Source organism: Micropterus salmoides, unplaced genomic scaffold (assembly GCF_014851395.1).
Source record: "Micropterus salmoides isolate LMB-PRFRI ecotype aquatic unplaced genomic scaffold, ASM1485139v1 Ms_hic_scaffold_1, whole genome shotgun sequence".
In the NCBI taxonomy this organism is placed as follows: Eukaryota; Metazoa; Chordata; class Actinopteri; order Centrarchiformes; family Centrarchidae; genus Micropterus; species Micropterus salmoides.
Window position 1 is genome coordinate 4962544 of NW_024040040.1, and position 12426 is coordinate 4974969.

Below are 12426 nucleotides of genomic sequence, written 5' to 3' on the forward strand. Positions count from 1 at the left end.
CTTGGTTCATGTTTGTTTATTCATCATGTAAACCTTCAGTTTGTTCACACATCCCATCAGTAAAGTCTGTTAAATGACTCTTGTTCAATGATTTCATGCACAGATTCACTTCATCCACACAATCAGTGTGTTTGAGCAGAATCTCAGCTGTCAAAGAAAAGAATGAGCTCCTTATTGATTCTGATCAGGAGAATTACACTTTAAAATACCTCACAGTCCCTCATTTGTACGTCTCTTCGGACAACAACAACAACATTTGGTCTGCCAAACAAATAAATGTGAATGTAATTCTAGATTTCTTTCCAAAGTGAGAACAAAATCTCTGAGATAAAGGAAGGTCTGCTGCTTTCTCTCTTCAGACCCATGCAGTGGAAGAGAAACAACAACATACAAATACATCAATCCAAATATTCAACAAACATTTAGAGCTCAGACAAGTTTCCATTTTCATGCAGGTAAACAAAAGTCATCCTGAGCAGTGATAGCCTCCATGGCTAAACAGACACAGGAAGGAGCGCCGCCTAAAGAAACTCAAACATTTACAGCAACTAATGACAAGACCTCAAAGTACCGCCCACAATGTTTGATTGACAGGTCAAGGCCACAACAATCAGCTCTCAGCAACAACCACGAAGACAAAATAAGTTGAAGGATTAAAAGACAGAATTTAACCCACTGTCCCTGAAATGACTTCTGACTATTTGACTTTACAGAACTCAGCAGAGGATCCATAATAATAAAACCCAAGTCCAGCACAGAGAGGCTGAGTGAATTTGGTCTGGACTCTGTGGAGGAGAGTCATGGTTTCAGAGATGCTGTACAAGGACAGAATACCTGCACTGTGATCCAGGTACACTCCTACTCTGGAGGACCGAGGACCTGAGACGGGAGTTTGGACTTTGTTGTAGCAAAAGTTATAACTGTCATACCGACAATCTAACGCCCAAGATTTATCATTTCGCCCAAATACACTTTCACTCCCTGCTCTGCTGATGTTCTTGTAGGCGACTGCTACATCAACTCTCCCTCTCCTCTCCACTTCCCAGTAACAACGTCCAGTCAGACTCTCTCTACTCAGGACCTGATAACATGTAGTGAATCTGTCTGGGTGACGAGAATAAGACTGTTGTTCTTCCATGAATGTTGCTTTTCTGTTCCCCTCAGATAATAACAGCTGTGTGTTTGCTGTGTTTGGATCCAGAGTGATTTCACGTGAATATTTTAAGAAATCAGCTCTGGTCTTGGGCTCTGGTTCTGGTAGTAAAACATCCACATCAGTCACTGTCTTTAAGATGTTTGTCCATGTCTCTGTCAGAACGTCCTGTAGTTTGTCTCTGACTTCTGACACAGCCGCTGTCACATCCTCAAAGTAGCGCAGAGGACGGATCTTGATGCTGGATAAGTCTGTAGATTCACTGAGTGCTGACACTGAGGGGTAGTTGTGTAGAAACTGGGTGTGATCCTCTGTGTGTGAGAGCTGCTTCAGCTCAGCGTCTTTCCTCTTCAGCTCAGTGATCTCCTGCTCCAGCTTCTCCTGAAGCTCTTTGACTCGACTCACTTCAGTGTCCTGCTGGGATCTGAGCTGCCGCTTCACATCAGACCTTCTTTTCTCCATCAGACGGATCAGCTCAGTGAAGATCTTCTCACTGTCCTCCACTGCTTTATCAGCAGAGCCATTGATAGCCTCCACCTCCTGCTGAAGCACCTTCACATCTTTCTGTCTGTCCTGGATTCTCTGCTGGATGTTTTGTCGACTCACCTTGAGCTCTCTCTGCCTCTCGGTCCTTTCTGCTGCAGCTGAGACTGTGTCGTGGCCTTTATGTTCATCCACAGAGCAGAGATAACAGATACTCTGCTGATCAGTACGGCAGAACATCTTCATCACCTCATCGTGACGAGAGCAGATGTTCTCCTGGAGCTTCTTGGAGGGCTCCACCAGCTTGTGTTTTTTAAATGTAGGTGATTCAAAGTGAGGCTGGAGGTGTTTCTCACAGTAAGAGGCCAGACAGATCAGACAGGACTTGAGGGCTTTCAGTTTTCTCCCAGTGCAGACATCACAGGCCACATCTTCAGGTCCAGCATAGCAGTGATCGGCAGGAGCAGCTTCGAGTCCAGTCTTCTTCAGTTCCTCCACTAAATCTGCTAACATGGTGTTTTTCAGCAGGACAGGCCTCGGTGTGAAGGTCTGCCTGCACTGAGGGCAGCTGTGGATTTTCTTCTCATCCTCTACATCCCAGAAGCTTTTAATACAGTTCATGCAGTAGCTGTGTCCACAGGGAATAGCCACCGGATCCTTCAGCAGATCCAGACAGATTGAACAGCAGAATTTTTCTCGGTCCAGCTGAACTCCTTTCTGCGCCATTTCACCTCTCAGTGGCAACGACTGTCTGAGTTTCACTTCCTCAGGAGGAAGAGGAAGGGGTCATCAAGCTGTGACTCACTACAGGAAGGGGAGCAGCACTGTGGAATTTTATTTCCTCATTTACAGCGAAGCCTCAGTTAAAACCTGCTCCTGTCTGACTGTAAAGTTTTTAGTTGTAAAATACTTCTTGGCTCCATATTTCTCCAACTCTTCCTCAAATTCTGTTCAATGTTTCTTTGACTGGTTAAAACCAGCTGACAGTAATCAAACTAAAGTGTCCTAAAATCCTTAAACTGCTGTATAATCATGTTCTCACTTCTTTGAAGTGTAAATAAAGGAGGACAAACTGAAGTCAAAGCTGCAGTCAGTGAGAACCAGAACCCAAACAAACACTAATAAAGGCGATCAGTTCAGCTTTTTGATTTGAAATGATGCCATGTGTGTAAAAGGTGATGAGGACTCTAAACACAGGTGCATCACAAGCTGCCATTTGATCACATTTGTTCTTTTCTTTGTAAACCAGTGAGTTTAAAATCAGTTCTGGACCAGTTTTATTGAGGGGGCCGGGCTGGGACCAGTTGTTTTGTCAGAGGGGCCCATTCAATCCGGGACCAAAGAAACAAAGGCAAAGTTCAAGCTTTCTAAATGTCTTTAGTGTATAATGTGATGTGTCAGTATGTTTCAGTAACTTACAGTTCTTAGTTTCAGGATCTTTTGAGTAACTTAGTTATAGCACAAAAAACCTTCCTGTTAACTTTAGATCAAGTTCCATTCTTTGAAGCAACACTTCTTGGTAGAGCTTAATGAACAGTAGAAGCTCTAGTGTACGAGACATTGTCTGGATCCCAGATTGTATATTGTATCCCACTATAACTTTAGCTGGGAAACAATAAACGTCTCCATATTCACCCCTGTTATGAGTCCTGATGTGAAGAATACAGCACTCAGACTGAAAACCCCCAACTGACCAGCCACCAGCTGGAAGGCAACCGGTCTGCTAGCGGGCTGCTAGCCAACCTTCACATGTCTAGCTCCTGGCCTGTTAGCATGGAGGCTAGTCATCTTCCGGGTTCCCCGCCTGTTCCACCCCCAAAGAAACCTTCTGGAGGGCGACGGGGTTCTCGCTGCCACAGACATGCTGCTCGGGGGTCCAACGCCTCATCCTCCACGTCCCCAGTCACCCATTGGTTCCGAGACTGTGCTCCTTTGTGGCATGGAGCCTGAGCACCCCCGTCCTGCTGAGCCGACACCAGATCAGGTCAGTGAGAAGGAGGACAGGACCACAGTCAGTGGTCCGACCAACACCAGCTCCGTTGGTGGCCTAGCCGACTCCTGTTCCTGGTGCCCCTTTGGTGGTCCGAACGGCATCAGCTCCACCGGTGGTCCGATTGTCTCCTGGTCCCTCATCAGTGGTCCAACCAACACCAGCTTCGTTGGTGGTCCAGCCGATTCCTGTTCCTTGTGCCCCGTCGGTGGTCTGACCAACACCAGTCCCGCCGGCGGTCCAATCAACTCCTGGTACTTCATCGGTGGTCCAACCAGCACAAGCTCCGTAGGTGGTCAAGCCGACTCCTGTTCCTGGTCCTTCTTCGGTGGTCTGACCGCCATCAGTTCCGTTGGACCCAAGGTCTCTGTCGGTGATTCCGCCTGTTCCTGCTACGTGGTGTCCGTCGATGGTCCGACCGGAACCAGTCCCGCCGGTGGTTCAGTCAACTTCAGCTTCTCATGTCCAGTCGGTGGTCATTTGCCCAGCTGCTCAGTCTGTGGTCATCAGCCCAGCTGCTCAGCCCGTGGTCCACAGCCTAGCTCTGCCTCCTGGGGTCCCAAGCCTTCGCCGCCGGCCTCCAGACCGACCTCCGGAGAGGTATCGCCTCCTGCTTGGCCTCCAGTGGGTTTCTGCCCACACTGTTGGCTGTTCTGCCAACCCCCTGAACTCTGCCAGCTGGGTCGCCCTCTGGCTGCCCGGGGTCAGCATGGACACTTTTGTTGGGACTGTTTAGTTTTTGTTTGAAGGAATGTCTGAGATCCGTTCCTTAAGAGGGGGGTACTGTTATGAGTTGTATTTTTTCCCTGTGTGTTTCTGAGTTTTGCCATTGTTTCATGTGTCTTGTTTGCCTCTGTTTCTCTTGTTTAATTCATGTTTAGTGTCATTCCTGGTCTGTGTTCTTCAGTATTATTTTGTCCATGTTTGTGCTGTGTTCTGTTTAATCTTGGTTCAGTCTGTTAATTATAGTTTATTGGTATATTTGTGATCTGTCTGCTTATGTTCTGGATCAGTTATTTATGTTTCTTCCTGGTTATTAGTTTCCTTATGGCTTTACTGGTGTCTCTCTGTTTTTCCTGCTGTCTCTCTGTGTCTCGTTAGCCTCATGTCTTTCACCTGTGTTGCTCCCGCCCTAGTCATTATCCCTGGTATATATGTGTGGTGTTTCTGTTCAGCCCTTGTCCGGTCATTGTTCGTGTTGCGCACCGTCTGTCGTGGCTTGGAGTTGTTCTGTCTCGTGTGGTATTTCGCCCTACTTGTTCTCTGCCTGTTTTCTGCCTGTCTCATGGAGTTTTGGATGCCGATGGCGGGGACCCACCGGAGGCGGACAAAGGTGAGGCCTCTCCGGAGGTCGGACAGGAGGCCAGCGGCGCAGGCAAATCCTCCCTGGAGGCAGGCAGCAAAGGCGAGATCTCTTTGGAGGTCGGGCAGGAGCCTGGTGTAGGAGGCTTGGGACGACAGGTGGCAGAGCTGGACTGAAGGCCGGCAACTGGACAGCAGAGCCCAGCTGTCCCGCCAGTGGCCGCTACCTGAGCGGCCGCCCAAGTACAGCCTATGTGTGGGAAACACTGATATCATTATCAATCTGACCGGCCCACCCCCAAAAACAAATGGTCCGGCCCCTCTGGCATTTGCCAGAATTAGCAGATGGCCGATCCGCCCCTGTATATTTGTGGTAGCAGCTTACTAGAAAAAGGTGACAGCCTGTGTAGCTCTAGCTTCCAACACATGGCGTGTAATGTTGAGAAGCTGCAGTCTCTATTCATTCAACTTACGCTGTAAATTTCCAGCTAAACTCGAAATAAGAGTTTGCAGCAGTGAGGTAATACTCTATCTTTCCTACTTTTGAGGTGCTATTTCTTTGCACTTTTACTGAGCAACCCACTAGAATCTGAAGGCCGGCTGAGCGAGATCAAACAACTGGGTGTGTTGTCTTGTCCAGAGGGCGGTCCAAAGCATTTAACAGAGTACTTGTACTCCTGTTGTACTCTTAAACACAGGACAAGAATCGTGGGGCAAAGAGTTTGCAGCAGTGAGGTAATACTTACTACTTACCACTATTTCATTCAGTTCACGGTATGCCTACAGGAAAAACCCATTGTTCCAACACCATTGGTTTCACACCACTGCAACCTGTCTCACTTTGCCTCAGTGGTAGCTTCTGCTCTACCCTCCCTCAACACATTTTCCTCTCTTGAGGTCAATGATGCCACACAATCTCTGTGCTCTACACTAAGCTCATGCCTGGATAGCCTGTATCCGCTATCCACCAACTCTGCTCACCCAAACCAGCCCCACCTGTGGCTAACTGATACCACCAGTGGGCTCTGTACTGATCTCGGAGTGGCTGAAAGAAAATGGCGAAAAACAAAAGACACGATTCCTACGAATCTCCTACAAGCCATATCTCCTACTGTGGTCCCGACAATCACTCATGTGATAAATACTTCTCTGGCTTCAGGAACCTTCCCGACCACTTTCAAAAGGGCTCAGGTTACACCCTTGGTCAAAAAGCCCTCACTTGACCCAACTCAAGTTGAGAACTATCGACCAGTGTCTCTTCTACCTTTTTTATCCAAAACTATTGAACGGGCAGTATTCAAACAGGTCTCAGAATTCCTCTCAGGGAATGACCTCTCTACTGAAAACGGCTCTTCTGTCTGTAACAGAAGCCCTAAGATCAGCTAAAGCTGCAGCCCAATCCTTGGTTCTTATCCTGCTTGACCTATCAGCTACCTTTGACACAGTCAACCACAGGATCCTACTGTCAGCTCTCTCAGCAATGGGCATCTCGAGTAAAGCACTCCTGTGGTTCGAATCCTACCTCTCGGGGCGTTCCTACAATGTTTTGTGGCAAGGACAATTATCCTCCTCCCACTGCCTCTCCACAGGGGTGCCCCAAGGCTCAGTGCTTGGGCCCCTTCTCTTCTCAATTTACACCACCTCATTGGGGCCGATTATTCGCTCGCACGGCTTCTCTTACCACTGCTACGCAGTCGACACGCAACTCTACCTATCCTTCCCGCCAGGCGATCCCACTGTCTCGGCGCGGCTCAGGGACTGTCTATCGGACATATCTGCATGGATGAAGGCTTGCCACCTTCAACTAAACCTCTCTAAGACTGAACTCTTGGTCATTCCAGCCAAGCAATCTATCCACCATAACATCAAACTACAAATTGACTCCGCAACCATCACTCCAACCAAGGTGGTGAGAAACTTGGGTGTCATGATTGCATGACCAGCTGTCCTTTTCAGACCATGTTGCTGCTGTCTCTCGGTCATGCCGCTTTGCTCTATACAACATAAGGAAAATCAGGCCCTAGCTCACTCAGTCTGCCACCCAGCTGTCACAGGCCATGGTAATGTCTCGCCTCGACTATTGCAATGCCCTCCCAGCGGGTCTTCCAGCTTGTGCGGTGAAACCCTTACAAATGGTTCAGAACGCAGCAGCGCGTCTGGTTTTTGATCAGCCCAAAAGGACTCGTGTCACTCCATTACTGTGTGACCTCCACTTGCTCCCCGTGGCCTCCGGAATCAGATTCAAGTCACTAATGCTTGCATACAGAGTGACTACTGGGTCTGCACCCATCTACCTAAACTCCATAATACAAGTATGTATTCCTTCTCAGTCCAGGCTGTTCGCATCTGAGACACCATGATGATGGAACGAGCTACCACACGCCATCAGAGTCCCTCTCTAACTTCAAGAAGCTCTTGAAAACTCATCTCTTCCGAGAGAACTTCCTCTTATAACACCTCTAACTCCTAACCTCTAACATGCACTTCCTGTGCTCTTCTTCTTCTATCCCCTACAATGATCTTGTATTGATTGCACTTTTGGAAAGGAAGATTACTTTTAACACAAATTGAGTATAATGGAATAGAGTCTGTATTTGTTAATGTTTATGCTCCTAATAATGGTCCAGAGAGGCTGATATTTTTAATGGAGTTAGGAAAAGTGCAAAAAAAATATGATGATAATGTTTGTCTAATACTTGGAGGTGATTGGAATTGTACAATAGACTTTGTTGTTGAGCCTCATAGTAAGTCAAGGGATGTATTAAAAAAAGTTATAAATGAATTTCAGTTAACAGATGTATGGAGAACGAGGAATGAAGGAGTAAAGCAGTATACGTGGCTAAGAGTGGTTGATAATAGAATTAGTGGAGCGAGATTGGATTTATCTAAAAAAGACATGGAACAACAAGGTGATGAATACTTTTATTACACCTAATGGTTTTTCAGACCATCATATGGTCATATTAGATGTTAATTTGGAAAAAACATGCAGATCTAATTATTACTGGATTTTTAATATTAAGTTATTACAGGATGTCTCTTTTTGTGAAAAGTTTAAAGTGTTCTGGGATATTTGGAAATTGAAGAAAAATTCTTTTGAAAATGGTGGGATGTGGGCAAGACAAATATAAAAATGTTTTGTCAAAACTATGCTTTCCACTCATCAATTATACTGAAAGCAACAGTGAAAGCTTTACAAAGTGACATTGAGTTCATTGAAAGACAAGCTGTAAATAATAATGAAGTTGTACAGTGTCATAGGTTAAATAAGAAAAGACAAGAGCTAAGCTCTCTTCTACATGAGCAAGCAAAAGGAGCATTGGTAAGATCAAGATACTGTTCTGTAAAAGAAATGGATGCTCCAAGTGCTTTCTTTTTTAACCTGGAAAGGAAACATGTCCAACAAAAGATGATGTGCCATCTTCGTCGTTCGGATGGATCCGTGACATCAGATCCTACAGAAATGAGAAGACTGGCTGGAGACTTTAATAAACTATTATATACAGCTGAGAGTTGTGACATTGACTGCACTAAAGACCTGCTTAAAGACTTACCTCAGCTGGAAGAAAAAAAGAAAAAAGAGCTGGATGATGTAATAACTTTTCATGAGGTTACAGAGGCGATGAGGCAACTATCTAACGGCAGATCGCCGGAGATTGATGGATTACCGGTGGAGTTTTATCAACATTTCTGGGACCTAATAGGACCAGATTTATATGAAGTTATTTTAGAATGCATAAAAAATAATGCATTTCCGATAAGTTGTCGTCGAGCAGTTTTGTCATTGCTTCCAAAGAAAGGAGACCTTGGACTGCTAAAAAACTGGAGACCGGTATCACTGTTGTGTCTGGACTATAAGATTGTTTCGAAGTGTTTAGCAAATAGACTCAAGCACTGTCTGGATTTGTTGATCAAAAATGACCAAAATATTGCATTCCAAGAGATCTATAATAGATAGTCTTTTTTAGTGAGAGATATAATTGAATTTAATCAGAAAATTAAGAATGATTTAGGAGTGTTGTCATTGGACCAAGAAAAGGTGTTCGATCGTGTTGATCATGATTATCTTTTTAAAGTGTTAAAGGGTTATGGATTTGGTGATGTTTTATTTCATATATTAAGTTGTTGTATTCGAATGTTAATGTGATGGTGAAAGTAGGGGGTGGTTTAAGTGCTCCAATACCCGTGACAAGAGGCATCAGGCAAGGCTGTCCAATTTCTGGATAACTATATAGCCTAATTATCGAAACTCTATTATGTAGGTTGAGGAAGAATTTAAATGAAATTCTAATCCCTCATGGCAACGGTCATTCTAAGGTGGTTTTATCAGCCTATGCAGATGATATTACAGTTTTTATTACAGAAAAAGAAGATATTGAAATTTTAACAAAAACTATTGAATTGTATGAAAAAGCCTCCTCTGCTAAGGTCAATTGGACAAAAAGTGAAGGTTTTATGATTGGCAATTTGGAAAATTTTCCACAACTTCCAGGAAGGTTGCAATGGAAGAAAGATGGACTAAAGATTTTAGGAGTTTTTTTAGGAAATGATCAATTTCAGAAGAAAAACTGGGAGGGTTTGGTAGAGAAGGTGTCTGCCCGATTGTCGAAGTGGCGATGGCTATTACCACAATTGTCATATCGAGGAAGGGTGCTGGTAATAAACAATCTGGCTGCTTCTATTCTGTGGCACAGGACTATGGTCATGGAGCCACCAGAGGAACTGATCTCCAGTATACAAAGGGCAATAGTGAATTTCTTCTGGGATGGACAACATTGGTTGCGGGCTGCCGTGTTATACCTACCAGTGCAAGAAGGCGGCCAAGGACTGGTGGATGTGAGAAACAGAGTCCGTGGTTTCAGGATACAAGCGGCACAGAAATTTCTGTATGACAAAGATGTGCTTTGGGGAAAGACTGCAAGTGCGATCATGACGAGAGTTGGTGGCTTTGGACTGGATAAACAACTCTTTAATGAAGCTTGAAGAAATGAACTTGTCTGAGCTCACTGTGTTTTACAGGGCTATGTTGCAAACATGGAGAACTGTTAGAAGAGCAGAATGGAATATGGACAATCTAGAACTTTGGGCACCAGAGGAACCACTTTTTTTTAATCCATCAAACCAGAATACTGTCTTCTGTGACTGTATGACAATGTCTATTAAGGAATGGAATTGTAAAGCTGGATCATTTATTGAATGACGAAGGATGGAAACCGATTAATGAACTTCACGAAGCAACAGGATTGAGATCTTCACGTCTGGTGTCAAAACTAAAGGAAGAAATAAACAACGCATTACCAAGTGGGTACAGAAGTTTTATTGCACAAAAAAGACATGAGAATAACCAGGACATGGGGGATAATGTGCAATTTCCAGAACTGGTCATTTCTCCAGCAATGAAGGAGGATGATGAAGAAGAAGTGGTCGACACCATTCTATCCTTTGGGAATCCTCAGTTTTGTTCCTTTAAAAGCATGTCAAAGAAGGAAATGTAAAACATTACAGTAAAGGCCATTCATCAGGACTCTTTTAGAAAACAGAAGGCTTCGAAGTGGCCAGATTTGTTGAGGCCAGACTTCCTGATAAGAGACAGGTGGAGGGCCCTATATAAGCCTCCTGTAGAGAAGCGCTCCGGCGATCTACAGTGGAGGATTATTTATGGGGCGATAGCAACAGACGGACATGTGGCACACCTGAAAACAGCGGTAAAGGGGGAATGTCGATTCTGTGGGAAAAAAGAGGATTTGGAGCATTTGTTTTTAAAGTGTGAGAGATTAAAAGGTATTTTTAAATTGCTTGGGAGCTGGTTTAGGAAATTTGATGAGGAGTTTTCGGTAGGGTGTTTATTGGAGGAATCAAATATTCATTTTCAAAAAGGAAAAAATGTGTCTTTTAAATTACCTAATTGGAACAGCTTAAAGGTCTAAAATTGGCAACTATAGATCCCGAAGAGATGTGCAAGCGGCTTGTAGCGGGGAGGCTTAATATTAAATTTGCGTATTATAGGTTGACAAATAATTTATTTGGTTTTTGTGAGATATGGTGTGTTGATGAAGTGTTATGTATGTTGCATGAGGATCAGTTTGTTTTGAAATTTTTATTTTTTTAAAGGAGTTTTATAATAAGAGTACAAATGGTTTTATGGTGATGGTTACTTTGTTCATAATCTTGAAGTAAAAATGTATAAATAAAGGTATTGTTAAACCTCTCTCTCTCTCTCTCTCTCCTTCCTTCACCCCCAACCGGTCGAGGCAGATGGCCGCCCATCCTGAGCCATGGTTCTGCTCGAGGTTTCTGCCTCTTAAAAGGAAGTTTTTCCTTGCCTCTGTCGCCTAGTGCTTGCTCTTGGTGGGAACTGTTGGGCTTCTGTAAATAGCATCACAGAGTACGGTCTAGACCTGCTCTTTTATGAAAAGCGCTGTGAGATAACTGTTGTTGTGATTTGGCGCTATATAAATAAAATTGAATTGAAATTGAATTGATGTGATATGTACTGTGAGCTCTTACTAGTATTTATTGCTGCTCTTACTAGTATGTATTGTCAGTTGTAGATCTGTAGTTGATGTTCTGTTGATGATTGTATGTTGTTCCTCAAATGTAAGTCGCTTTGGATAAAAGCGTCTGCCAAATGAGTAAATGTAAACTGAGGCTTTTTTTTTTTTTTTTTTTTTTTTTTAAACTGAGGCTTTTTGAAGACCCTTTATCTCTCTCTTTCTCTTGCCTGCCATTCACCGGTCTTGTGCAGAGTTTAGCCTGCATGCCATGCTGCTGACAACTGCATGCACGTCGCGGTTCCTGGTGGGTCTATTTCAGGTAGCTGGGTATTTTAAAATGATAACATATTCTTTGTGTGGTTCATCAACGGTGATAAATTATCCTGCGAAAGTCCTGCGCGGTGCAGACGACTCTGCACAACTCCGGTGAAGCTGGGGCTCCGTCTCTTCAGCCACTAAACACATACACGCTACGCCTACACATGCACACTGACGACCCAGGGTTAGGGTTACAGTTTTGGATTTATTCACCCACTTTAAAAACATTTATTGAAAGTTTTTTCTTTTTACATGTTTATTTACAGCATTAAACGATAGTTGAAAGTCCGACTTCACCGCAGGCGCGCTCCTGCGGCAGGGGGGGCACTTTCTATCAGGGATAACTAGCTTGGCACGACACCGGACAGTGGCGGCGTAACGTCCTAAAGGATCCGACTAGTATCGTTGCATGAAGATATGTTACTATGATTATTGTAGACTTTTCGTTCAGAAGGGGGCCAAGGTCTGTGTTACAGGGGCACTGGCCCCTGTCGGCTCCCCCCCAAAACCACCACAGTTCAAATTCCAAGTCTCCCACTTTAACTTCCTACAGTGTGCTGATGATGTGGCCCTGGTTGGCCTTCTGTGTGAGGGGGACTCTGCAAAAGATGGCCCATATTTTAATCATGTAGTTTCTCTGCAGCAGTGGTGTGAGGAGAGCGGGTTTAATAAATGGAGGTGAAACC

General features: G+C 44.5%; 3 protein-coding genes across 5 annotated transcripts in view; 1 reads left to right on the forward strand and 2 right to left on the reverse strand.

The window, feature by feature from the left end:
• Window positions 1–12426, reverse strand: part of LOC119910112 (nucleotide-binding oligomerization domain-containing protein 1-like) — a 1078472-nt gene that overhangs the window by 389534 nt on the left and 676512 nt on the right. The gene's annotated exons all lie outside the window — the stretch shown is intronic.
• The window catches only part of LOC119881802, a 727332-nt gene that overhangs the window by 108146 nt on the left and 606760 nt on the right, over window positions 1–12426 (forward strand). The gene's annotated exons all lie outside the window — the stretch shown is intronic.
• The window catches only part of LOC119904331 (E3 ubiquitin/ISG15 ligase TRIM25-like), a 17825-nt gene continuing 5399 nt past the window's right edge, over window positions 1–12426 (reverse strand). Inside the window, exon 2 of one of the 3 annotated variants that reach the window (XM_038721042.1) lies at window positions 1–2401. In XM_038721042.1, the coding sequence (XP_038576970.1) occupies window positions 698–2362 (1665 nt within the window). In that variant the 5' untranslated portion in view covers window positions 2363–2401 and the 3' untranslated portion in view covers window positions 1–697. The remainder of the gene's footprint in view (window positions 2402–12426) is intronic. The other 2 variants (XM_038721131.1, XM_038720961.1) reach the window with 2 other exon arrangements.